Raw genomic sequence first — 24,816 nt, 5'->3', positions numbered from 1 at the left:
TGAGGACACGTTCGAGAGGAGCTAGGCAGAGCCGGGCAGACCAGAAAAGGGACCCCCCCCCCCGAGCCTGGAAGGTGGCCTCCCCGCCGACCCCCCATGGCAGCCAGGACCTGGTGAGGGGACAGAGGGCTTGACATCAAAACCTCCTGTGAGAGCTGGACAGGTAGGTTTACGCACAAAAGCAGTCCTCAGCTGCCCGCCATCTTCAGGCAGGGAGCAAGGGCAGGGGTAGGGCCGCCCTACAGGCGGGAGGGCGGACGGCCACGCGCAGACCACACGCGCCCAGCGCCACCGGCGCCCGGGGTCTCAGCATCGCTGCCAAGGCTGCCCCGATCCTGCCCCCGTCCTTTCGGAACAAAACGTCAACTCATACGAGTTTTCTTCTTTTAAAAAAAAAGAAAAATGAAAAAGAGCTGCAGAATATAAGACACATCTTAGGAGTTAAGTGTGAAAGACGGCAACAACGTCTGTGCTGGGTTTTGGAAGCTCAGTGCTTCGTACTGTCCGTCCCTAAAAGAACATTTAAATAAGACGGCTGCTTTGCCTCGAGAGCGACCCGGGCGGCAGGCACAGCACACGCGCTCGCGGAGCTGTCTGCACACGGACATGTGATTACGGGTGTGTACACGTGCCTGGTGGTGCAACAGCCGGGGCCGAGCGGCAGCCCCGGGTCCAGTCCACCTGCATAAAGTGCTGGGTGATTCACAAAGCTGGGTGGTGGTCTCGGGGGAGGGAGGGGTGGGAGCCAGGAGGACACACCTTTTGCTGGGTGGATCCGCCGGGCAGGCCTGGCGGCTTTGGCTTGAGTGGGCATCACGGTCTCGGGGCCTCTGCTTGTCCTCAGCGAGACAGCCCTGGGGTCTGGGCGGGGGCGGGGGATGCCCACACATCCCCACCTGCCATCGAGGTGGGTGGGCGGCGCTCACCCCACAGCCCAGAGGTCGCCCGCGGAGAGAAGCGGGCGGGAGAGAAGTTCAGATTGCCGGCTGGGCGGGGAGTTCTGCCCGTCAGCCAGGCCAGGGGACTGGCCTACGTTGAGGTTCTGTGCGGGGCCCTCCAGCGCCCTGAAGTCCACGGCCGCGGAGCCCAGGAGACAGAGACGCAGCCTGAGGCCTGGCTCCGGACGCTGGGTGGGGAGCCACGGTCCTTTCCCCGGCACCAGCGAGTGGTGTCTCGGCCGTGGGCTTGTCCCTTCGAGTCCGGCCAGCACGCTGCTCCCCACCCCATGGGTCGGCAGTGAAGGTCCAGGCCCCTTGGGCGCCGTGGGCCGGGCCTCCAGGAGGTCAGGCACAGATGCCGGTCAGCAGGGCCGAGAGTCTCCGCTCGATGCACAGCTTGCCTGGAGCGAGGGAGGGAGGGGGGCAGGCACCACGGTGAGCGGGCAGCGGCTGCCCCCTCCCGCCCCCGCTCCCAGGGGCCCAGCGGACACTGACACTTGGCGATGTTCTCCACGTCCGCCTGGTCCGAGAGGATCTGCTGCAGCCCCTCCATGAGCAGCAGGGCCTTGTGGTAGCGCTGGACACAGTCCTCCCGGCGGTGGAACATCTCATCCAGGGCGGCCGACTGCACCTGCCGGGTGAGGGCGGAGGCTGAGCCCAGCTGCCTTCCACAGAGACGGGGGACCCAGGGCTGACGGCCGCACGAGCCACGGGGCAGCACGCTGTGGGCGCCGCCGGGTCACGCGCAGTCTCGACAGAGGCTTGCTCGCCGCAGGCAGCCGGGGTTACAGGGCAGGCGACCGGCCACCCGCACCGGGCAGAGCACTCCCTCGGTCCCGGTCATGTCAGTGATGGTCACCCCTGGGGGAGGGGGAGCTCGGGGACGAGGAGGCCGACTGTTCCCGAACGTCTCTTCGGGCTGTGTTTTTACTGCACGAGTGAATTTTCTCAAAAACAGGCATTGCCTCAGAAGCAGCGCTTTTTGGGCACAAGGACCCCAAAGCAACAGACGCAGAGCACTGAGCAGGGCCCCTCCAAGCCCCTCTTGCCTTCATGCCGTAGCTCCCAGCTGGGCTGCCTGCGTTGGTTCCCTCTAGAGAAGAAGGAACCAACTCACCTGCTAAGAGCCTTGAAAACCAGGTTCCCCATTTTCCAGGTAAGAAACCTGAGTTTCAGGGAGGGACACGCCTGGGCCGTGGAGCCTCACAGCGAGGCGGAAGCCCAGGTGAGCTCCCGGCTCCCCACCAGGGCTGGAGGGGCCCGGGTGACATTTGCTGGCTGAGGGGACAGCGTAGTGGAACTTCCCACCCCGGGAGTGATGCCCCCTGAAATCCGGCGGAGCTGTGGCCGTCAACCCGCCCCTGCCGGCTCCACAGCCCGCTCTCCCGGTCCGGCCCCACGTGGGCCCCGCCTGGCGTACCGTCTGCACCGCGTGGCTGAAGATGAGCTTCTCGGCGGCGACGCTCTGGATGCGGTCGAGGAGCCGCTGCTTGTCTAGGAAGAAGCGCTGCAGCCGCAGGCTGAGGCCTTGGCAGGACACCACACTCGTCTTGTACAGCTCGTTCAGCTTCCGCACCACTGTGGGAGGCGCCCCGGCAGCTCAGCCCCGGCAGCTCACAGCAAGCTCAGGCCGGCCCCCACCCACGCGACCAGCGGGCAAAAGCCCCTCACTCCGTCCCCGGGGCGCTGTCCGACCCCACCTCCTAGGTGCTCTGCCCAGCAACTCAGGCTGCGCCTTCCCGCCCCAGGCCCATGGGGGCCCTGCCGCAGGGCCTTTGCACCTGCCCCCCGCCCCCACTATCCCTCCCCGGGCTGGGCCTGCACCAGGTAACCTCCTCAGGAAGGCCTCCCTCGTCACCTCTTCCTCACTGACCTTCTCCCAGAGATAGCTATCCCTCCCTCCCCGACTCCCTTGCCGTGAGCTCAGGGTCTCACGCCCCGAACGCTGCTGCCGCCGCCGCCGCCACCGCCACCACCACCGGCCGAGGCTGCCCTCACCCTGCTTCACGGTGGACGACAGGCAGAGCTTGCCGGCCCGGATCTGGTCGATGGCGGTCTGCAGGCCCGAGGAGAGGAGCTCGGCCGCCTTCAGGTAGAGCACCAGCTGCTCCGCGAAGCTGGAGGGCGGCAAGGACGCGTCAGGGGCGGAGCCCACACTCCCGCCTCCCCGCGGGGCCGCCGGGCACACCCACCTCCACTCGCGGCTCAGCTGGCTGATCTGGTCGGCCACCACGCTCTCCTGCAGCTGGTACTCGGGCCCCCCGGCCGCCTCGCTGGCACTGCCCTTCAGGGCCGCGATCTCCAGGACGTGCTGGACGAAGTCGAGCGTGAAGCGCAGGCTGTGCAGGATCTCCGTGTGCTCTTGCTGGGGAGACGGGGCCACTGAGGGACGCACCTCGGCACCGCCACCAGCCCCGCCCGGACGCCACGCTGGGCCAGGCGCCTGCCCCCGCCCGGCCCTCACCTCCATGAGGGTCTCCTCGGGCAGGTCGGGGGCCTCGAAGGTCACAGCCCCCTCCAGGTTGGCGGCAACGGGGTCGGCAAAGCTGCGGCAGTGGCTGGGGGCGGGTACCTCGAGGGGGGCCTCGCCGTAGGCCCCGGGCGCCAGGTGACGGGCGGAGGAGGAGCCTGCCGAGCCGAGGGGGCTGGAGGGGCCCCCTGTGGGGAGAGGGCCGGCCGCCCGCCCCGTCAGGCCTCCGCCGCTCCGTGACACAGAGCCGGTCCCCACCCCTCCCGGGCCCCCGCCCACTGCAGGGGCACCCCGGAGTCCAGGGCCGGGGCTTCAGGGGCCTGCCTGTGGGAGCCGTGCCCCCGAGCCTCCAAGGAGGACCCTCCCAGGGCCTCGCGTGAGGGTAGCGCCTGGCTCAGCTCCTGACTCTACAGCGAGGGCCCCTCCCGCTTCCTGACGGACGGTGCGGGCCGCTGATCCGCCGCAGCCGTGAGGCCAGCGACGGTCCTCACCTGAGAACACGGTGGCACGGGGGCCCTGGGGCGGCGTGGTCCCGCCGGGGGGCGAGCCCACCGTGAACACCACGGGGGAAGGGCTGCCGGCGCCCCCGGCACGGGCTCCCGGGTGCAGGTTCCCTCCGAAGCCAGCAGACGGCCCTGGGAGAGCAAGAGGAGGGGCTCAGGGTCTTCCTGCCGCGGGCGCCCCCACTTCCCAGAGTGCTCTCCGGCGGCCCCCCACGCACCGGTCTCCATGGGCTTTTCCTGCAGGCTGTCCACGCTGCCTGAGTCAGGGGCCTGCGTCCCAAAGGCAGCCTTAAGGAGCAGATCCGTGAGGCGGCCGGCGCTGAGGGACCTGCAGGGTGAAGGGTGGTGAACACGTGCCCTGCGCCACCCACGGAATCCAGAGACCCAGGCACCAGGCCACCCGCTGCCCAGGGCTGGCCCCCCGGCCCCCCCAGGCAGGGTCTGGGGGCCCCACAGCCTGGTCAGCATGCCCAGCCTGTTCCGACTGTGCTGGCCACCCGGTCCTCCTACCCACCCCGGGCAGTTACTGTCACCCATTGAACAGACGCACAAACTGAGGCTCAGAAGGGGTTGAAGAGGGAGTGAGGTGCCCGCAGACAGCAGGCAGGGCTGGGTCTCTCCTCCCGCAGGCCACGTCAGGGGAGTCCCCACCCACTCACCTGCCAAAGGAGCCCTTGGTGTCCTCGGTGGGCCGCAGGCCGGGGCCCAGCTGCTGCCCCTGGAAGGGCCCCGCCTCGGAGAGGTCGGGCAGCGTCCGGTTCCGAGGCGGCGTCATCACCACGCCCTGCCGGGCCAGGAGAGTCAGCAAGTTCTGGGAGCTGGGGGTCTTGGTGAAGTCGAACGCGGGCACGGCCTACGAGGGGCAGGTTAAGTGCTGAGAACGACCCGCCGCGGTGACGTTAACATCTCAATGGGGTCAGCAGCGCTGGCCTGAGTCTGCAGGGCCCCACGCCGCAAAACCCCAAACTTCCACGACCCAGGTCTGCACAGCAAAGGTGTGAAGGCTGACTCCACCCTGTGCTGGAGGACAGTGACACACGCAGACGCACGCGTCCAACACAGGCCATGCACGTGTGCACCTACGCCCTCACAGAGACACCACGAGGTAGCGGCAGGTTCTGGCCCCATTTCACAGACAGGAAGACTGAGGCAAGGGATGAGCTAAGTAACGCGCCCATGGTGGCAGCCTGGGCTCTCTGGGGCTCTGGATGCTGGGCCAGGGTCGGGACGCTTCCGGTCAAGGGCCAGAGAGCAGGTGTTTTGGCTTTGGGAGCCAGTCTTCGTCACGGGGGTGTGGCCACCCCACACGTGAACGGGGAGACACGGATCCAGCCACCAGCCAGTGCCAGAGGTCTCAGCACAGAGGGCAGGCGCTGCTGCACACCAGCCCTGCCTCTGGCTTCCGGGGCCCCTCAGGTCTTGTGGGAATCCCACCGGGCAGAAAGCCCGGCGGCCCGAGCACATACAGAGCCGCTCCGCACCCACGCCCCTGGAGGCCCGCGGCCCTGTTACCTTGGTCGGGGAGCCCAGAATAGGGGGCAGGGGGTTCCTCTGCAGGAAGTCGGGCAGCTTGGGCGAGCCGCGCAGGGGCCGGCAGGACTGCAGCCCGTGGGAGGGCTGCGGGGGGCTGGCTTGCGGGTGGCCGAACGCCACGCCCAGCGGGTCCGTGGGGGGCTTGGGCAGCTTGGGGCGCACCACCCGCAGGTCGGACAGGTTCGGGGCACTGTGCAGGCGGCAGCCCAGCCCGGCGCTGTGGGGAGAGTGCTCAGGTGCGGAGGAGCCTAGGGCGGGACAGGACGGGCCCAGTCACAGCTGTCCCGAGGCCTGCCTGGACCTGCCCCCACGACCGACCAGGACAGTGCACAGAGACCCCCACGCCTGCTCAGGATTCCCTTTACCCTCGGGGCCCCCTGTGCCGCACTGCACCTACGCTCCACCGCGCACCTGAGGAAACAGGCACAGAGGAGCTGAGACACCTGCGCGAGGTCACACAGCATGGCGGGGTCAGGGTGGGATCTGAGCCCCACAGTGAGCCTCCGGAAGCTGAAGGCTTAAGCTTGTTAAAATAGTCTCACAGAGTTTCCTGCCTTCTTTTAACGCGTAAGAAATGACGGTTGTGAACCAGGAAAACGGCCTCTATCCCAAGCAGCGACAGGCCAGCCCGGGGAGGTCAGCCCAGCTCCTCCGCCCCTCCCCAGCTCCACCGGCACACCCACGGGGCCGGAGCTGCACCTACCTGGACGAGGGGACCTGCCACCCCGCATCTCGGCTGCTTGTGGGGAGGGCGCCCCGCTCCAGCCTGGCCGCTCGGGGATGGTTCCGACTTGGGGGCAAGAGGGGTTGCCAAGGTCAATGTGGGACAGAGAGTGAGTCCCTCCCCCGCCCCCCACGTGGAGACTCCCAGTCCCAGCTCCGAGGCTGGGTCCACCAGCGGCGTGCAGGCTCACCCTGGGGAGACGGCGTGTAGGGCCGGCCCCCACCCAGGGAGAACTTCCTGGACAGGGCGGCTCCGTGCTCGGCGTGAGACGGGGGCGACAGGCTGGCCCGTGCAAAGCCCAGCGGGCTGGTGCTGCCTGACCTGCGGATGGCAGAGGACCTGCGGACGCAAGCAGGCACAGGGTGTGAGGGCCCCGGCCACGCCCGGCCAGGGCCACCAGCATGCCACGTGTCTGTCCCCCTCCGTTCAAGTAACGGGCCTCACCGGCAGCCACAACCCAGTGGGAGCCGCCAGTCCCTGCCAGGGCAGCCCCCAACCCACAGGGGCTTCTGTGAATGACAAAAAAAGGTGCCCTCTCCTCTTCCGAAACGTACAAAACTCGAAGTCAGTTTTGTGGACACGAGACACTTCACTGACATCTACCAGAAAGCCTCACGGTACGGCCTGAGCGCCAGTGTGTCCACAGAGCGGCGGTGCCGACAGTCGTGCAGTGTGCAGTCTGCACAGCCGTGCGTGTGAGACGGCCCCGCACCGTCCGAGTGGGCCGCGTGGGGCCCTCGCTACGGTCCTCTAGGATGTGCCTGGCCACGGGGGCCCGCACTCACCGCGCCGCCTGGGACCGGGTGGGCGACTGAAGGCTCTGCTCGATGCGCTGGTAGTTCTGCACCTGAGTGGGGACTGGGATGGGGGCCGAGGCCCCGCACCTGCTGCTGGAGGATGCCCCGGCCCGGCTGTGTGGGGAGAGAGGCTGGGGTCACCGCGGCTGGGGCGCTGGGCTGAACCCCAGGCCCTAACATCCCGGGGCAGAGGCCACGCCGGGCCACCTGCTTCCTCGTTTCTGCACACGGCCAGCACTGCTTCCCTGGTACCCCATGCCCCCCAGTCTCTGCATCCAGGTGGCTTCTGGCTGGGACCAGCCAGTAGCGAGGTTGGGCCAGCTCCCACTGGCACTGGGAGTCACTGCCTGCTTCGCCCCACAAGCTCGGGAGTGGGGGAGGGAGCGACGACACTGGTCTCTGGTGGTTCCGGTAACCACCCCTGGGCCCCAAGCCCACCCTGCATCCCTTCCTTCCACTGGACCACCCACAGGGCCCTGGCACCCTGCCGGGGCTGAACGAAGGCAGGGCCTCTGGACACAACCGTTTCCTGCAGGATACGAGTGGGGCTGGGGCGCTGTGATGCTGACTGCGCCCCTGGCCCGCTTACCCTGAGGGGCTGAGGGAGCTGCTGCAGGGCGGGGAAGGAGACGGGGTCCGGCCGCGGCTCTCCAGGCCAGCAGAGGCCGCCAGTGAGCTCCTGGCGGGGACAGGGCGGACGGCAGGGCCTCACATTCAGGCCAAACCAGCGCAGACCCTGGCCCCTCCTTGGGACTCCGTCCTGCACTGGGCACAGCAGACTCGGCACTTCCCAAACCGTCTGACCCAGGCAGGTCAGGGGACAGCCTGAGAGTAGGCGTCGCCCTCCCCGCAGAGCCGGCAGGTCTCGGGCTGGGGGCTTACCCGCTGCACATCAGGCTGTCGGGTGGCGGCTTGGCACCGACCGCCTCGGCCACCAGGTCACCTGTGGATGGGACACGGGTGAGGCTGGGCCCAGGCACCTCTTCCTGGGCGGGCCCAGGCCACGGCGAGCCCAGCACTCTCCCGTCCCCGCTTCTGTCGCTCACGCTGACAACCCCCTTTGCCTGTCTGGACCTCACGGCACTCGGAGACCCTGGTACCCTCCCCACACGCCAGCCTTCAGAGAACCCCAGGCTGGGTGTCCACACCTCCCAATCTGGGCCTCACCCCTCCTCCAGGACCGCTGGGTCCCCACCTTCCCGCTGCCCTCCTTGAGCTGCCAGTGGCTGGGTACAGGGCCTCTCCTCCCCTGCAGAGCCAAGCCGACAGGCTCAGGGTGGCCCGTCGGACACCTGGGCCCACTCCCACCTGGCCCCGGCTCAGGAGTCTCAGGGCGGCCAAGGCCGTGAGAGAAGTGCTAGCACTCGGGGTGGCGAGGGGAACTGAGGACCTGAGAACAGAGCTCTGCGGGGTTGGGTGGGGGGCAGCAGCTCCCCCCTCGGAGCAGGCGCCCTGGACGCTCCGTGGCGGGCAGGACTCAGCTCTGACTCTTTGGCCAGGCTGATCTGGGGTAGTAACTTCCAGAAGCCCCTTCTTAGGGGTTCCGTCTGGCATGTCTGCAGCGATCTCCCTGCCCACCCCTGCCTGGTGGCCCCCTGACCTGGAAACTGGGCCGGGACCATGACGAAGTCATCAGTGTCACAGGACGAGTCCTTGCTGCTGCCGCCCGAGTCCCGGGAGCCCTGCAGGAAGCCGGCGGCCTCGGCCGGGGAGGTCAGGGTCTTCTGGAGCTGCTGCTGCATCTCCCCCAGGGACTGGGGGTCAGAGGGGAGGCCGCTGAGACCCGGCCCCAGGGACTGGGTGAAGGGGGCCATGGGGACGAGGCAGAGGCTCTGCACGTTCTCCTCCCCCAGGCCGCTGCTTCTCCGGTGACCCCCCCCAACGGGAGTGGTCACCTCACGGAGCCCCCTGCTGCCCAGCACGAGGAACCGCTTGGCCCCCAAAGGCTCCAGAGGCCCCGTGTCAAGCGACTCCCCCCCTGCCCCCCGTGGCCCTGCACAGCGCTCGGGAGGTGGGGTGTCTGGAAGGTCCACCTTCGGGCGTGAGCGAGCCGTGCTCTCCGCCACCAGCCTGGCCCTGGCCCCCGCCTGGCAGGACGGACGGACAGACAGACGGCCCAAGGGAGGTTCAAGCCCCAGCGCCCCCGCCCCCGAGCACAACCTCGGCAGACCTCACCCCAGCCCTGTGACGGGGACGCGGGCTGCGGGGCGGGTGGGCTCCCAGGACACCGGGCCCCCACCCGTGGCCACCCGCGCGCCCGTGCACCTGCAGGCGCGGAGCTGACACGGTGCTGAAGAGACCGACGGGACACAGGGACCCTGAAGCAGGCCTCCACCCGCTTCTAACTCTGCCACGTTCACAAGCAGAACGTTTCTGAGTCTGGTGTGACGAGACCAGACGACACAGCAGAAATAAAGGCGCGAGCTGGGGCGGGGCGGGGCGGGGCAGGAGCCCGACGAGGTTCCTGCGGATGCCTGCACGCCCCGAAGCCGAGGCGAGAGGAGCCCGCAGCCTGCCGCCCTGCGCGTGACTCACCGGTGGGGAGGCCAGGTGTGAGGTGGAGCTGCTGCTGGAGCTGCTGCCGGACCCCGAGCTTGGGTACGAGGGCACGGGCACGGGTGGGGCTGGCAGAGGGCGCGGGTCAGCACCCGTCAGCATGGGATGCTCCGCTCCCACCCTGCCCATGTCAACCCCACTCCGAGCACAGCTGCCGGCTCGGGACCCGCCCCGCCCCAGAGGAACCCGGGGACCGGGAGGGGACCTGTGCGAGGGCCCGCCCTCACCTCTCCAATCCCACTGCACCAAGTCAGCTGAGCTCGAGCCCACCCCCTGGCCTTGGGGGCCCCTGGGGACCACAGGCTGGAGGAGGGCTGAGGAGCTGGTAGCCCCCAACCTCCCGGGGTGGGGCTGGCAGCCCACAGGGAGAAGGGGGGGCACGGGAGTGCCGAGACCCTCAGGGGACTCACACTTCTTCACAGCGGCACTGGAGTCAAGGAAGGGGTGATGGAAAAACTCATCTGCAGGAGGAGGGATGGGCCCGGGCTCAGGAGGGTTGAGGCCAGGCCCCGCCGTCCCCTGGGCCCTGTCTCCGCTGCCTCACTCCAGGAGCGGAGGGAGGCAGAGCCCCAGCTGGCGCCCCCAGTGCGGCCCAGGCCTGGATCCACCCCCCCTGCCCACGGTTTTCCCAGCAGTGCTGCCCATTGCAAAACCGGGGATTTTACCGTCTCCGCTGCTGGGAAAGGAGCTGCGGGCCCCGGGAAAAGCCACTCACTGCCACCACAGGGCCCCTGGGAGTGGGGTGTGCAGGACGTGGGGGGCAGGGGCACAAGCCCGAGGGCCCTGACCCCCCAGGCCTGTCGGGCGAGGTGGCGGGCCAGCCACGCGGCGCTCACCGAAGTCCATGCGGTCTCTGTGGTTGCGCTGAAGCAGAGACAGGAGCAGCTGTCTCAGCGGGGCCGAGGTCTCCCGGGGGATGCTGGGGGCACAGGGCACCACGTTGACAGGACAGCCTGCCCGGGGGGCGGGGGGCGGGGTGTCTGTGTCTGGCGGGAGGGGCACTCACGGGGGGACCAGCGTCTTGTTCTTCTCATAGAAGAGGCGGAGGTCCTGGGGGCTGCTGGCCTGGAAGTGAGGGCCAGGGGGCCAGGTGTGAGTGTCCCTGCTGCTCTCAGCCACTAGCCGCTCAGAGCCTCTGTCTCCCGAGAGGCCCCTGGTCCAGCACTGCCAGCCTGTCTGTCCAAACACTGAGCGCCCTCGCATGCTTCCAAGGAAGGGGGCCCCTCCCCCCGCAGCCAGGCTGTGGAACCACGGGGACCACACAGGGGCGCCAGGGGGGCCCAGAGCAAGGATGCTGGCTGGGCCCCCTTCCCACCTGGTGCGGGTGCATCCTGGGTATCTGGTGTGACCGGTCACGTGCTTCTTAAAATTAAAATGTGGCCCGTGCACCCCACCCCAGCAAAGGGCCCCAGAACAAGCTCGCCCCCTAAGTGGGCCCCGCCCTCACGCCTGTTCACGTGTCACGCGCTCAGCACTGCTGTGTGCCAGGCACTGTTCTAGGCTCGGGGGGTACAGCCGAGAGCAAGACAGTCCCTGCCTTCCCAAGGCCAACACGGCAGCGGGGGACGGCCCTCCGCTAGTCGCCTGCTCACGTGCAGGAAACGGCAGGCAGGGAGGTGCGGGGAGCGGGGATGGGGGCAGCCTAGGTCACCGGGCAGGCAGAGGGCGCTTTGGAGCAAGCTGGTGACAGTGGAGAGCTGCCGGGTCGGCCCACGAGGCCAGCACGGGACGCGAGGGCCTGCGGCACGGGCTCGGGGCCCTGGACCCTCTGGGGTCCAGCACACGGCAGGCCACTGCCTTCCAAATGCAGGGTGTACCCCAGAGCTTGAGGTCCTCGTACCAATTTGGTGGGTCACGCCAGCCCTGGAATGGGCAGGAGGGAGGCCACGAAACTTGGTTCAGACACACATGTGGACGCGCACAGGTACGCGCCAGAGCCAGTGGAGACTCCGGCCTCGGCCCTGAAGCGACTGCACGGTGGGGAGCTGGGCGGCCACGGCACTCCGGCAAGGGGAGGCTGCAGGGCTGAGCGCGCCACACCCTCTGCCGGGGCCTCACCTGGAAGGGCGCCTTCCCTGTCAGGCACTGGTACACGATGGTACCGATGCTCCACAGGTCCGCCTTCCCGTCGTAGTGCTGGGACATGATGACCTCGGGGGCCTGCGGGGGTACAGTGCGGTCGGCGCCACGCGAGAATGGACGCCGAGCGTGCGCTGAGCGAAGTCCGGCTCCAGCCAGGCGCCAGCCAATCGTAACACACGCCAGCCGAGTGCCACAGACGTGGCGGGAAACGGTACAGCCATGACGGCTGCCACCCAGAGTGAGGCCACAGGATGGACACGGGAGGGAACCCCACCGCGGACCCCCCTTCCAACAGGCCCACCTACCATGTACATGGGGGAGCCGCAGAGCGTGGCCGCCATCATGTCGCTCTGCAGGTACCGGGCAAAGCCGAAGTCGGCTGCGGGCGAGGAGAGGCGTGAGAGGGGTGGCCGCGGCCCCCGGGCCTCTGCCGGCCTCCCCGGGCCCCGGCCGCCACCTCACCGATCTTGACCCGGATGTTGCTGGGGGTGGCACGGCGCCCACCAGGGTTGGACAGCAGGAGGTTCTGGGGCTTCAGGTCCCGGTGGATGATGCCCTTGCTGTGCAGTAGCCGCACGGCACCGGCGATCTGCTGCAGGAAGAGCCGGATGGTGTCCTCGCTCAGCGTCCGCATGGCTGAGGGGAGACGGGCTCCGTGGGGCGCAGCTCGCCCGGGCGCCCCAGGCCGGCGGCCTCCCGCCCCACATGGCTCCCGCGCCCCTCCCAGCGGCCTCCAGGCCCGTCGGCCACGCCGTCTGACCCTGAGCTGCCCCGTGTCCGCTCCCAGCCTGCGAGCCCCGCGCTGCTGCCCAGCACACCCTGCCCCTTCTCAGCTGAGGGCCACTTCGCGGCAGCTCCCTCTACCCGCTGCCCAGGGCATGCACCACGGCCAGCGGCTGTGCGAGGAGCCCCAGGCCCGGCCTCAACGGTGGTCCCCCAGCCGCGCCAGGACCCTGCGAAGGCCCGCCCCCTGTGGAGAGCCGGCCTCCACTGGGGCCCAGGACAGGTCTGGCCCCCGCAGAGCAGCCGACTGGCCACCGGGACCCTGCCGGGCACCACATCCACAGCGGGCCGCACGGGGCCCCGCTCAAGAGTGACCCTTGCAGACCACGTCTGCCCTGAGAAGCCATCCCTCGTGGTTCTGACGCAGCATGTGTCCCCAGCGGGGCTCCGCTCCCCCTTGCATCTTTCCCAGCAGGCACCGGGGGATGGGAGCCTCCACCATCGCCATCAGGCCCAGGAAAGCTCGTTCAGGCCAGGCCACCTCTCAGAATGGGTCAGGGTGAGCCTCGGCGCAGCCCATCCCGCCGCAGGTGTCCACTCACTGTGCAGGTAGTCGGCCAGATCGCCGCCGTTACAATACTGCAAGAGACCAGCCACACGCCTCGGTCAGCGGCCAGGGCAGCCCCTCCCGCCGTGCCCGGGTCTCCCACCACCCTACCCCAGGGCGCCTGCTCCCTGGGCACTCGGTGCCCTGTCTCCAGCCTGGGCAGGCGTCCCCCGCAATCCGTGCTTGAGGAGGTCAATGGGGGTGCTCGCCGGTGAGGCGGCCCGAAGCCCACGGACATGAAAACAACTTCTCACCGCAAGGTGACAAGGGGCCTGAGAGCCGAGAGGGCCCAGCCTCCCCGTCCTCACAGCTGGCCTCCAGGACTCACCTCCATGACCAGGTAGACGGAATTGGCCATCTCCTGCAGGACACAGAAGAGGCAGTGAGAGGTGGGCAGCAGCACGCCCCGCCCCCCAGTCTGGCAGCCGTCTGGGAAGCCTGGCTTGGCCCCAGTGTGACCCGGGCACCCGGCACCTGCAGCTGCCCTCAACACACCGCCTGGGCTCAGGCGGGAGAGGCCATTGAGCGCGGACACTGGCTGGCCTGGCAGCCCTGGGGCCTGTCATGCCAGGGCTTAGCCAGTTCGTTAGTGGCCAGGAGATGAGGATGTCTGAGAGCCAAGTGGGCTTGAGTGACCGGAGAAGCGGCCAATCAGATCACTCCATCTGTCAAGTCTGGGGAAGGGGCTGAGGACCCAGGAGAGGTGTCAGGGGTGGAGCAAGGACCCCGCCTCCCAGGGGCAGCCCTCAGCAACCCAGGTCTCCATCAAGGTCAGGGTCAGCCCTGGCCCGGAGGTTCTGACAGGGCTCAGCTTGCTCTTCTATGAGTGGTGAGTCCTGGCCAAGTAGAAGCACTTAGTGGGGGACCCAGGCCCCCAAGAAGGGACACAGCGAGGGTGTGAGGGCCTTGACTCTCAGGCCACGGAAACTGCTCCTGGCTCTGGAATCAAAGATGCCAGCAACATTATAGGTTGGCGCCGCCAGCCCACTGCTGGCCAGCTTCCGGCTCAGCCCTTGGCCTCGGGTTGCCACCGGCATCCACAGCTCGGTCCACGACAGCAAGACTGAGGAGCCCGTTGCTCAGGCCAGCGCACAGACACCTTCCCGCACTTACGGCCCTGGCGTCCGTCTAGGAGGGGCCCCTGAGATCCCCAGGTCACGGATGAGGAAACTGAGCCCAGCGAAGCCAAGTCAACCAGGCAGGCGGGGTCCTAACCGCTCTGCTCTCCTGCAGACAGTCCCCTCCCCTCTTTCCCAGGCGGGGTCTTCCCTAACTGAGGGGCCCTGCCAGCCAGGAGCAAGTCCCCAAACCCCTTCAGCACCAGTACACTGCTGGGCCTTGGGGACCAGGAACAGCCCCTCTCCGCCGCCCAGCAGAATGCACCGAGTCCCCATTCCCCACCAGCACGCGGCTCACGGGCAGCTCCAGCTTCTAACCCCCACGGGGCAAGGGGGCAAGTGCGTGAGCTGGCCCCGGAGCTCTCAAGGCATGGGGGGAGCCCCGAGGGAAGCCTGGGTGGGAGGAGGGAGGTGGCTGCAGGAGGGACATTTCTCAGCGGCCTTTGGGGGAGGGCACCCGAGGCCCAGACAGACTTGATCCCCAGCAGCGGGCCACCACCCCGACCTGGCAGGACAGAGGACCCCTGATCAGTCACCCTACCCCCAGGAGGTTGGGCCTGGGCTCAGACCCACACCAGCAGAACACAAAGCCACTGGGTGACACCCCAGGTGTAAATGTCAGCCCCCTGAAACAAGAGAAGACCCCTACGGGACTGCCCTGGTGGCGCAGTGGTTGAGAATCCACTTGCCAATGCAGGGGACACGGGTTCAAGCCCTGGTCCGGAAAGATCCCACATGCCACGGAGCCAACTGAGCCCGTGTGCCACAACTACTGAGCCCACGCGCCACAGCTACCGAAGCCTGCACGCCTAGAGCCCGTGCTCCGCAACAAGAGAAGCCACCACAGTGAGAAGCCCGCGTGCGGCAATGAAGACCCAACGCAGCCAAAAAAAAGTAAATAAAAAAGATACATTTATATCCAAAACAAAAGAGAAGCCCCCATGCCTCCAGAGTTCCCCCAACAGAGGGGCTGTGGGTCCAGGACAGGGACGCTCCGGGGAGCAGGGCTGAGAGGCGGACACTGAAAGCTCCGGGGGCTGGCTGGGCCGCGTGCCCCACCCTGCTTCCCCAGGCCCTCACTCAGCGGCGTGTCCGGCAGGGACGCAGAAGCCTTCCCAAGTGCCCAGCCGGGCTCCTCTGAGAGGGGGCGGGAGCTGCCTCAGCCCAGCACGCAGGCCCCGCCCTCCCAGGCCAGCTGTGGGGAGAGATAATGCAGGGAGAAAGTCCCCGGTCACGCCGCACCCACGACTGCGACCAACCCCAGCGGGGCTGGCAATGGGGACAGAGGGGTACCAGGAGGAGGGAGATCCCAACAGAGGGAGGCTCTGAGAGCCGGAGGCTCCCGGGCAGAGGGGCCAGAGATGAGGACCCAGAACTAACCCAGGAGATAGAACAGCCACTCCCCGTGACACCCAGGCCACCTGTTCCCTCACCTGCCGTCACCCTGACCACGGCCACCTCTGGGGACATGCTTAACAGGCTCCCGAATTCACCCGCCGGGAGCAGCCTTGTCTTGAGTGGCCCAGAAGTGCCACACCGCTAGAGAGGGGCAGTGCAGGGCGGGGCCCAGGCACCCCCAGCTCTTGGCTGTCCTCCCGACAGGACCCCTGCTCCCCAGGAAAGCCTCCGATCACCCACCGAGCCAGGACGGGCAGGGGCTGGATGACAAGGACAGGAGACAGATGCAGCATCCATGCCCCCCGAGGGTCCCCGAGCAGTCACCCAGGGCTGGCAGAACCGTGGCCGGATGGGACAAGGGGCCTGCCAGCTGGGAGGGGAGTCCCCTGTACCGCCTGCTCCCCGAGTCCCGCGCAGCCTGGACCCCACAACCTCCCGCCCCAGAAAGGAGGTGCCTGTGCATCAGGGACGGCATACTGCCCTCTGCGCCCAGGAACCCATGGGACCCCCGCACAGGACCCCGAAACCCACTCCAGCTGGGGTGCTTCCAAACACCAGGCCAGACGCCCTCCCTCCCGCGGGGCCACCCCACGGGGCCCGCCGCCCACTGGCTCAGGGCTCCTAGCCCTCCCCGCTGCCTGACACCCTGGACCCCCGAGACCTCCCTGAAGCCTTCCTGGTGCCCCCCGGGCCTCGGCGAGCCCTCAGTGAGCAAAGACCAGGGGCCCTGGGGCCCCTCTCCTCCCCCGATCTCTGTCCCTTCACCCCGTGGGTCACCCAGCAGAGACCAAGCGTGTTGCCCGCAGGCCCTACTGTGCACGGAGCCCAGAGGTTCAGGGCCTGAGGGGGAGAGCACAGCAGGGCTGGGCCGGGGGAGTCGTGCCCACCTCCCCTCACCACGTGGGATTCGGGCCCGCAGAGGCCCGGCCTCGGGGTCCCCCACTGCCCTGGCTTCAGAAGGCCCCTTCCCCGCCCGCAGCATCAGCTTGTGAGGCGCCAGCCCCATGGGCCGGCACGAGCCTCGGCCACGCCTGCAGCGCCCACCGGGCCTCCAGCCTGCAGGGAGCACAGCGGGGCCACCCCATCCCACCAGTCCCCCCGCGCAACCTGAGGAGCGGGCAGGTCCCATCGACGTCCCAGCCGACTTAAGGGGAGGGAACGGGCACAGAGAGGTCCCGTGATTCTGCCTGGCATCCGGGCACCGGAGTCCTGGCCGCTCCACCGTGAACGCGGCCCCCACGGAAGGGGGCCGTGAACCCTGACCTGCACACCTCGAGCGGACAGGCGAAGCCCTGAAGGCGGGATGAAGCGGCGCCCTCTCCGTCTCTCAGTGGCGCGCCCACAGGCCCTGGGGACTGGGCTGGCCCGGGTGTCGGGGCCAGGTGCCCCAAGCAGCCTGGCACGGGTGCCCGGGCCCGCGGGAGGCCGCCCTGCCTCTACAGGGTGCTAAGGTGCTTTGCTTAAGAGGATCCCAGCTCCCGGGCTCGGCCGAGCCTGCTCTGTCTGGTGATCCTGGGCTGGGCCTGGTGGGCTGGTGGGCAGGTGGGCGGGCGGGCACTGGCCTAGTTAACCCCTTGGAGTGGGCCGCCCTGGCTCCAGAAGGAGGCAAAAGCCACAGCCAGGGCCGGAGCACAGCCGCCCATGGGAGCCGCGGCACTCCCCGCCCCCAGGCTGGGCTCTCCTGGACAGCGCCCAGACGGGAAGGGATGCCCAGCCCCGCCCTGAGGAGGAAGCCCACCCTTCCTCAGGGAGCCTCCTTCAGCTTCCATTGTGTGCCTGTGGCTCCCGGGGGCTGGGGAGCCGGGGGGAGGCCAGCCGCCCTCTCCAGCCCCCTTCTTCCCACACACCGGGCCTGCCCCTGACTCGGGAGAAGCAGGGGACACTTCCAGAATGGAAAACACAGAATCGACGTGTCCCTGCCCAGACCCACCAAGCCCGCCTGGGTCACGAAAAAGCAAGGCCAAAGGTTGGCACTGTCCTGAATGACCCCACAGCGAGGCAGACCTCTCCCCTTGACTGAGGTGTCCACCCACCCAAAGTCACTATGGGTGGCTCTGTCAGCCAGGCCGGGAAGTGAGTCACCCAGCTGTGGGAACCGGCTGGACGGCGTGCTGGTCTCAGGAAGGCCCCCGTCCCAGGGCGCACGCTGGGCAGGGATGTCCCCTGACCCCTGTGATGGCCACTCTCCCCAGAAAGAGCACACCCAACCACAGCCCAGCAGGCGAGGGCAAGACCCAGAGCCAGCCGTCTGCCCCTCAAAGAAAGGAAAGGCCAGGGGCTCCCGCTGCCTGCCCACATGTCTGTGGGCCACAGAGCAGAGCACCACCCCAGAGGCCTCCCCCACGCACGCACAGCAGCCTCACAACAGTCACTATTCCGTATGGCCACGAAACAAAACCACCTCAACATACAAGAAGCAACCTGAGGAGGAATATTTGCAACCTATCACGGAACGGCTTTCCTTAATATATAAAGAGTTCTCACCAACCAATATTTATATAGCACTTACTAATTAACAAGTACAGATCTAAACACTTAACATACATAGACTCAAGCTGTCATCACAACCACCGTACGACATAGATGTGCTGTTATCATCTCCCATTTTCTGGGTAACACTGAGGCACCAGGAGGCTGAGTAACCTGCCCAAGGTCACACAGGTAAGTAAATGGGTGAGTTGGGCTCAGAAAGGCAGTAGGGCGCAGGGCCCATGCTGTTAACCACAGTGCCGTCCAACCTCGGTAATCACAAGACCCACAGGAGCACATCCCTGGGTAGGAGGCATTCCTGGTGTTCAAAGAGAGATGCTGAGCCTCCCCCCAAAGTGAAAAACAGAACCATAAAAGATGTCATTTTCCACCTCTCAGGCAGGCCAAGATGAAAGTCTGATAACCGACCTCCTGGCAAGGATGTGGGGAGACAGGCGCTCCTGCCAGCAGCACTGCTGTGTGCACGGTCCATCCTCTATGGACCACGATCTGGCAACTGTTCCAAACTAAAATACACATCCTCTTATTTCTAGGAATCCACCCTGTAGACACACAGTCATGGCAAAGGTGAATCCAGGAGAGTCACCACCACACTGCTGACATGTCAGAATCCCAGAATAACCCCATGTCCCACCAGTGGGGGACTGGTGAGGTCAACTGTGGAATATAGGGCCACGGAACACCACACAGCTGCAAATAACACCACAGTCACGGTCGTAGCAACGCCAGCACACACAGTGCTTACTAGGACCAGTTTCAACCAAACAACTCCAGACTCTCTGTTTTACAGAGAAAGACATGGACGCACAGACGGATTAAGACACTTGTTCCAGGACACACAGCTCGTTTAAGTGGCAGAGCCAGGACTGGAACTAGGTCACCTAGCTTCAGAGTCTGGACTCTGAACCTTGCAGAAAGAATGGGGGATAATTTTCTTGGGAGGAGAGGGGTGTCACTTCTCACATATGGATTGAGTTAATGTGGAGTGACACAGACCTTCTCAAAGACACACACTTAAGTGAAAAATGCCACAGTAGAACTGTAGATGGTGTGGCAGCAAAGAGGTACGTGAGGATGTGTCACTGTCCCCAGAGAGACCCTCTGGGGGAGATGGGGCTCATTGGGCCAGGGATGGTAGAGTCACCTTTTTCCACGTCCCTTTTGTACTGTTTCTTCATTTTTTTTTTTTTAAGCCAAATCATTAACTGTTTTTAAAAGCCATGATTTCCTGGGCCCCATGTGTGTCTCAGACAAGTGTCTAAGGACATGGGGAGCCACCCCACACCCCAAAGGCTGAGAGCACAGGGCCCCCGCGGGGGGGGGGCCTGCAAGGGAGAGGCTGGCTGGCCTCTAAGCACTTCCTCTGCACAAGGGAAGCCACAGCACTGCAAGCCCTGGAGGAAGTGGCACTGCCCACAACCAGGTGTGTGGCCCAGCCAGGATGGGAAGGAGGGCGTGCAGAGGCGGGGGCAGGGGACAGGGAAGGGTGGGAGAGGAGGAGGGGGAAGGGGGCCGCCCTCTTGGCCCCAGAACACAGCTTCCAGGCACTTCCTGTCGCTGTCACCTTGGACCTGGGCCCTCCCCAAGTCACCTCACGTCATGCCACAGCCCCCAAGGCCGCAGCCCCGCTCTGAAGGGGGAGGGAGAGGACAGGGAAGGAGGGAGGAGGCCACCAAAACACAGACAGCCAGGCTGGGAACTTCCCCTCAGCCAGGGGCTGGTCCCGTGGCCTCAGTAAACAGGTTTCAAAACCATTAGTCAGCACTTTGGCCCTCAGATCTGCTGCCTCAGGTTCCTGGTCCCCAAACTGGGTCTCCAGGGTCCCAGACCTGGGCCGAGGCCGGGCCCCCCCCCCACCGCCAGGCCTGGGGGCCCGGGGTCACTGGGGGAAACAGGCCGCGGTCCTCTGGGCCAGCTAGGCCTGAGATGGCCTCGTCACCCGGGCACCCGCCTCCCTCCTGCCCGGGTGGCTGGCCCCAGCTGCCGGCAAGAAGGAATCTCCCTTAGCCCCGCCCCTCCCCCAGTCTGACACAGGGAGACAGTGGCCAATGCCAGGCCGCTGGGGTAATGTCAACAAACAATCCGCTGGCCCAGACAGGTGGTCCAGGCCGGCAGGGCTGCCCTGAGCCTGCGCTGGGGACAGGACTCACCGTCGCGGCCGCTGGGCCAGACACCCCGAGGGCCGCGCTGTAGCCAGACCTCCCTCGGTGGAGCTGCGCTGGCGCCCCTGGCACTCAGGTGGCAGCGGAAGGTGGGAGCTCTCCCAACACGCCCAGAGGAAACCCAGGCCCAAGAACTGGGCTGAGGGTGGGGTCTCCAAGGTCCCAGCAGGCCTCCGACGCCCATCCACACAGGGGGGTGCCCAGCTGCTTCCCCCAGTACGAGACGCTAGTCTAGAAGAGTCCACTCCTGGCCAGGGTCTCCAGCACTTGGCTGGACTGGGACTTAAGTCAGCGGGGCCTGAGGCTGTACTGGGGACAGTGGGGGCGGGGGCGGAGGGGAGAACAGCCCGTCCCCACCAAGACGGCGCCGGCAGCCTTACCTGGAAGTCATACAACGCCACGATGTTTTCATGTTTCAATTCCTAGGACAGAAACCCGGGTTTCCTGTGAGTGGAGCGCACTCGCCCATCACCCGCTCCCCCTGCTGCTGAGGCCAGCTCACCTTGAGGATCTTGATCTCCTTCCCCAGGAGAGTCTGCGACTTGGCCAGGTTCTTCTTGTTAATGCACTTGACAGCGACCTCCAGGTCGTGTTTCTGAAAACCAAGCGCGGGTGTCCCTCAGGGGCGGGGAACCCGGGAACGCCTTGAAGGCCTTGCCCAAGCCAAGCGCCCAGCAGGTCCCTGGAGATGAGGGGGTCAGGAGTGCATGTGAGGGGGACGTGGGGTCCCGGGGCTGTGGGGTGAGACGAGGGGCGCCCGGCTGTGTTCATGTGGGGTCCCCGGCAGGATGAGGGGGCCTCTGGGGTGTGGAGGTGGGGATGGGGGTGGCCGGCGGTGGGGATGACGGGGGGGGGTCCCTGGAGCGGGGGATGGGGAGAGGGACCCCGGGGCGGGGGGGCCGCCCTCGCCGGCGCTCTGTCCGGGCCGGCCGGCCCCTCACCTCGCGGTGGCGCCCCTTGAAGACCACGGCGAAGGCGCCATGCCCAATCAGGTCCTTGCGCGAGAACTCGAACTTGCCCACGGTCTCCAGGCCGCCGCGGCCGGACTCCATGGCGCGGGCCGGGCCAGGCAGGCCGGGGCTCAGGCGACGGCACGGGCCGGGGGCGGTGGGCAGGGGGCGCGCCCCATCGGGTAGCCCGGGCTGCGGACGCGATCCGACTCCAACCCAGTCTTGACCTGGGCTCCGACCCTAGCTCAGGATCCAGCTCGGGCTCCGGCCCGGAGACAAAAGAGCCGCGGCCGCCGGGCCCGGGAGCCTGAGACGCCGGCGCAAGCGCACAGAGTGCCGGGCGGGGCGGAGCCTGGGGGCTAGCCTGGCTGGGGCGGGGCGGGGCCTGCCGGGCGGCCGCGCTCAGTGGGTGGTGGCGCTGGCGGTGGGGCGGGGCCTGTTGGGGCGGGACCAGATGGTTGGGGCGGGGTCAGTAGCAGGCCCGCCTCCTTGGGAATGACAGGGGAGCTGCAAGCCTGGGCACGAGCCAACGGTCGCCCTCCAACCAGTTCTCCTGCTGCAGCCTTACACTACGTCCCTTGTCTGCGCATCTGGGGGGCGCACATGTGCCATAGCCGCCATTAATACCTGGGACGTGGCCTGTGTACCCCAGGGCTGGAGATTGGATAGAATAAATTCTTAGAAAGGGAACGACTGCGTTGCAGGGTATGCATTTAAAATTGCGCTCGATAGTTACAAACTGTCCCCCAAACTGCACCAAACCCAAGAAATAGCCCACAAGTCCTAAGGTTAGGTAAATCCTGGTGCATCCTTTCTATGGAATAACACACAGCAGATTCTCAGAGGCAGAGACGCTCAGATAAAAAGTGCTCCAAGGGACTTCCCTGGTGGCGCAGTGGTTGAGAATCCGCCTGCCAATGCAGGGAACACGGATTCAAACCCTGGTCCCGGAAGATCCCATATGCGTCAGAGCAACTAAGCCCATGCACCACAACTACTGAGCCTGCACTCTAGAACCCACGAGCCACAACTACTGAAGCCCACGCGCCTAGAGCCCATACTCTGCAACAAGAGAAGCCACCGCAATGAGAAACCTGCGCACCGCAGCGAAGAGTAGCCCCCACTCGCCGCAACTAGAGAAAGGCCGCGCACAGCAACGAAGATCCAGTGCAGCCAAAAATAAATAAATTAATTAATTAATTAAAAAATAAAGAAAGTCACTGGAGAGAGATGTGTGTATACCATACCTACATGTGTATATAGTTTTATGTATATATATACGTATATAGGGTTCCTCGTACTATACTATGTATGCATATATAGTACATTGGGTAATTATAACAGCTAACCCATTGCTTACCATGTAGCAGGCAGTAGTCTTTCCATATATTAATCTATTCCTCACAATGATCCCATGAAGTGCTTGCTATTACATCCCTATTTTACAGATGAGAAAATTGAGGCCCAGAGAAGTTAGGTAAAAAAGTCACACAGCCAGGGCTTCCCTGGAGGCGCAGTGGTTGAGAGTCTGCCTGCCGATGCAGGGGACATGGGTTCGTGCCCCGGTCCGGGAAGATCCCACATGCTGCGGAGCGGCTGGGCCCCTGACCCATGGCCGCTGGGCCTGCGCGTCCAAAAAGTCACACAGCCAGCGAGAGAAAGAGCCCGGATTCTCTCACAGGAGAAACTGTTAACAGTGGTTGCTTTGGGAAGAGCCGGTCCTTTTCTCTTTACACCTTGAGTGTGAATTGCTCCTATAACCTCCCATTATTGTTTTTGCAAATGCAGAATTCTAAACAACCCTCCCTGCCACTCCCAGTCTTCAGTAATAGCCCTGGATGGTTGCACCAGCCTGTGGGAACACACTTCTGAGGGGTGGGCTCCCAGGCAGTCCATACCCCGGACCGGGGCCAGAGACCATCAAAGCTGGAAGGGACAATGGGTCTCCTGGGCCACCACCTTTGTTTTCCAAGGACAATGTCTCTCAGTGCCATGTGGTCAGTCGTAGCCTGCCCTCAGGTCCTCATCCATCCCCTCACTTCATCCAATGACTGTTTTCTCAACAGCCAGAGTTGCCACAGAAGAAAAACACAGAATCCCCTCCTTCAAGACCTTCCTGTCTAGTGGTTGGGGTCGGGGGACAAGACGGGCAATGATTGCACAGACAGTTGTAAATTTTCAACCCAGGAAAGTGCAGAGAACGGGCAGGGCAGACGGTGGGATCCCCTGGAGACATGCCTCCAGGATCCCAGCGCACCTTGGGAAGGAGATATTTGCCCTAAACTTGGGAAGTGACAGGGCTGAAGTTAGGAAGGGGGCAGGTGAGACGGGATGTGCGTTTGGAAAAGGTTTCTGGGCCCTCGACAGTGGAAGAGAAGGGAGGCGAGGTATGCTCGATTCCCCTGGCCTTGGGCCCAGCTCGGTTGCTCAGGCTGCCACCCTCCTCTGTGTGACACGCCCACCGTGGTCTGTGCCAAGTCCATCCTCGTGACTCAGATTCCATATCTGCGAATTTGCCTATTCGCTAAGTGTTTCATGTAACCCCCAAATCAGTACTCACATGCTTCTGTGGGCAAAATGTTTGTTGCCCCAGGCCCCCTTTCCCAGCTGAGGGTGAGGGAGGCCACTGCCTTGCATCAGCAGCTCTCGTACTGCAAACAAGGGTCCTGTGGGCTATTTAGGGCCACATCTGTCGCGGTCTGAACGCGGGCCGGAAAAGAATTTCCAGACACAAGGCAGAACGTAAAGAAGATAGAATTTATTGGAGGGAAGCGTCGCTGCCAGAACAGCGGGCCGACTTCCTAGCAGTCTGGGAGAGTCGAGCCTGAGCACGTACTATTGGTCAGTTTTTACAGCCAGGAAACAAAGGAATGGTCCGAGGTGAAAATCTCGTTTACTGGTTGGTCGAGGCACATATACCTTCCTTCTGTAGGGTGGCAGTGGGACAGGGCCGATGCCTTTGCTTATTTGGGACAGGTCCCCGTTGCTCAGATGAGTGTCACCCAGGTGGGCTCAGGAATTTTGTAACCATGGCAACGGGGTGGGGCGGGTGAGTAAGAGTCCGGTAGGGGCTGTGATGCTGACACCTTTTCAAGCAGGGCCGTCCTTTGTCCTTGGAGCCCCCCAACATTCTTCGGATCTTTGTGCTTTTTGTTGGTGATTTCGCTGTTCAAAAGTAAACAATGTTAATGAATCAACAGCATATATTAAATAAGATGTCTTTTAAACAGAAACACACATAAACACACAGGGATGGGTTGAACGGTTGACAAAAATGTTGTGACCAGAGGGTGGCAGGAACCTAAATGTATTTTTCCCAGAGCAGGTTCAGAGTCCGCTAACCCTGTGCTGGTGGCAACGTTATAGAGCGTGAGTACTGTCGACTGAAAAAAAATGCACAGCCTAAAAGTTCAGAGTTATGCTTTATTCGACGGACAAAACTAAGGACTTAAGCCTGGGACACAGCAACTCAGAAACTCTGAGAGACTGTCCCAAATGGGCAAGGGGCGGGGAGCCAGGATCTATAGGAGTTCTTGAAACTAAGACCAGGTAGTCGGAACATTGAAAGATTACCGTTAAATAAGGAAAACCAGACATCACAAGTAAAGGAATTTAGTGCTTCGCTATGTATGGGAAGATGCAAAGTCTGGGCTCATTGAAATCATTCCTCTGATGTGCACCTCAGCTATCCGGGGCCAGTATCCTCTGCTTCTCATCCTGAGTCTTCCCAGAATGCACCGTTGGGGAAGCTGTAATGTGATGGCT

General features: G+C 65.0%; 1 protein-coding gene across 1 annotated transcript; it reads right to left on the bottom strand.

The window, feature by feature from the left end:
• Positions 1–1,283: 1,283 nt before the first annotated feature.
• ULK1 (unc-51 like autophagy activating kinase 1) lies at positions 1,284–21,153 on the bottom strand. Its single transcript, XM_065889732.1, has 28 exons — positions 21,043–21,153; positions 20,604–20,696; positions 20,482–20,523; positions 13,262–13,294; positions 12,929–12,965; positions 12,066–12,239; positions 11,909–11,982; positions 11,580–11,681; positions 10,528–10,586; positions 10,358–10,440; positions 9,932–9,982; positions 9,501–9,589; positions 8,566–8,719; positions 7,848–7,908; positions 7,555–7,644; positions 6,954–7,079; positions 6,359–6,507; positions 6,148–6,234; positions 5,424–5,692; positions 4,571–4,764; positions 4,130–4,239; positions 3,900–4,043; positions 3,403–3,596; positions 3,131–3,303; positions 2,937–3,055; positions 2,359–2,516; positions 1,434–1,569; positions 1,284–1,339 (listed from the first exon to the last, which is right to left on the bottom strand). Exons 1-28 carry the CDS (start codon positions 21,151–21,153, stop codon positions 1,284–1,286), a joined length of 3,168 nt encoding a protein of 1,055 aa, XP_065745804.1.
• Between the last annotated feature and the right edge of the window lie 3,663 nt (positions 21,154–24,816).

Source organism: Phocoena phocoena, chromosome 13 (genome assembly GCF_963924675.1).
Source record: "Phocoena phocoena chromosome 13, mPhoPho1.1, whole genome shotgun sequence".
NCBI lineage: Eukaryota > Metazoa > Chordata > Mammalia > Artiodactyla > Phocoenidae > Phocoena > Phocoena phocoena.
Note: the sequence above shows the minus strand (reverse complement) of the source record. Positions and strands in the feature narration are given on the sequence as shown.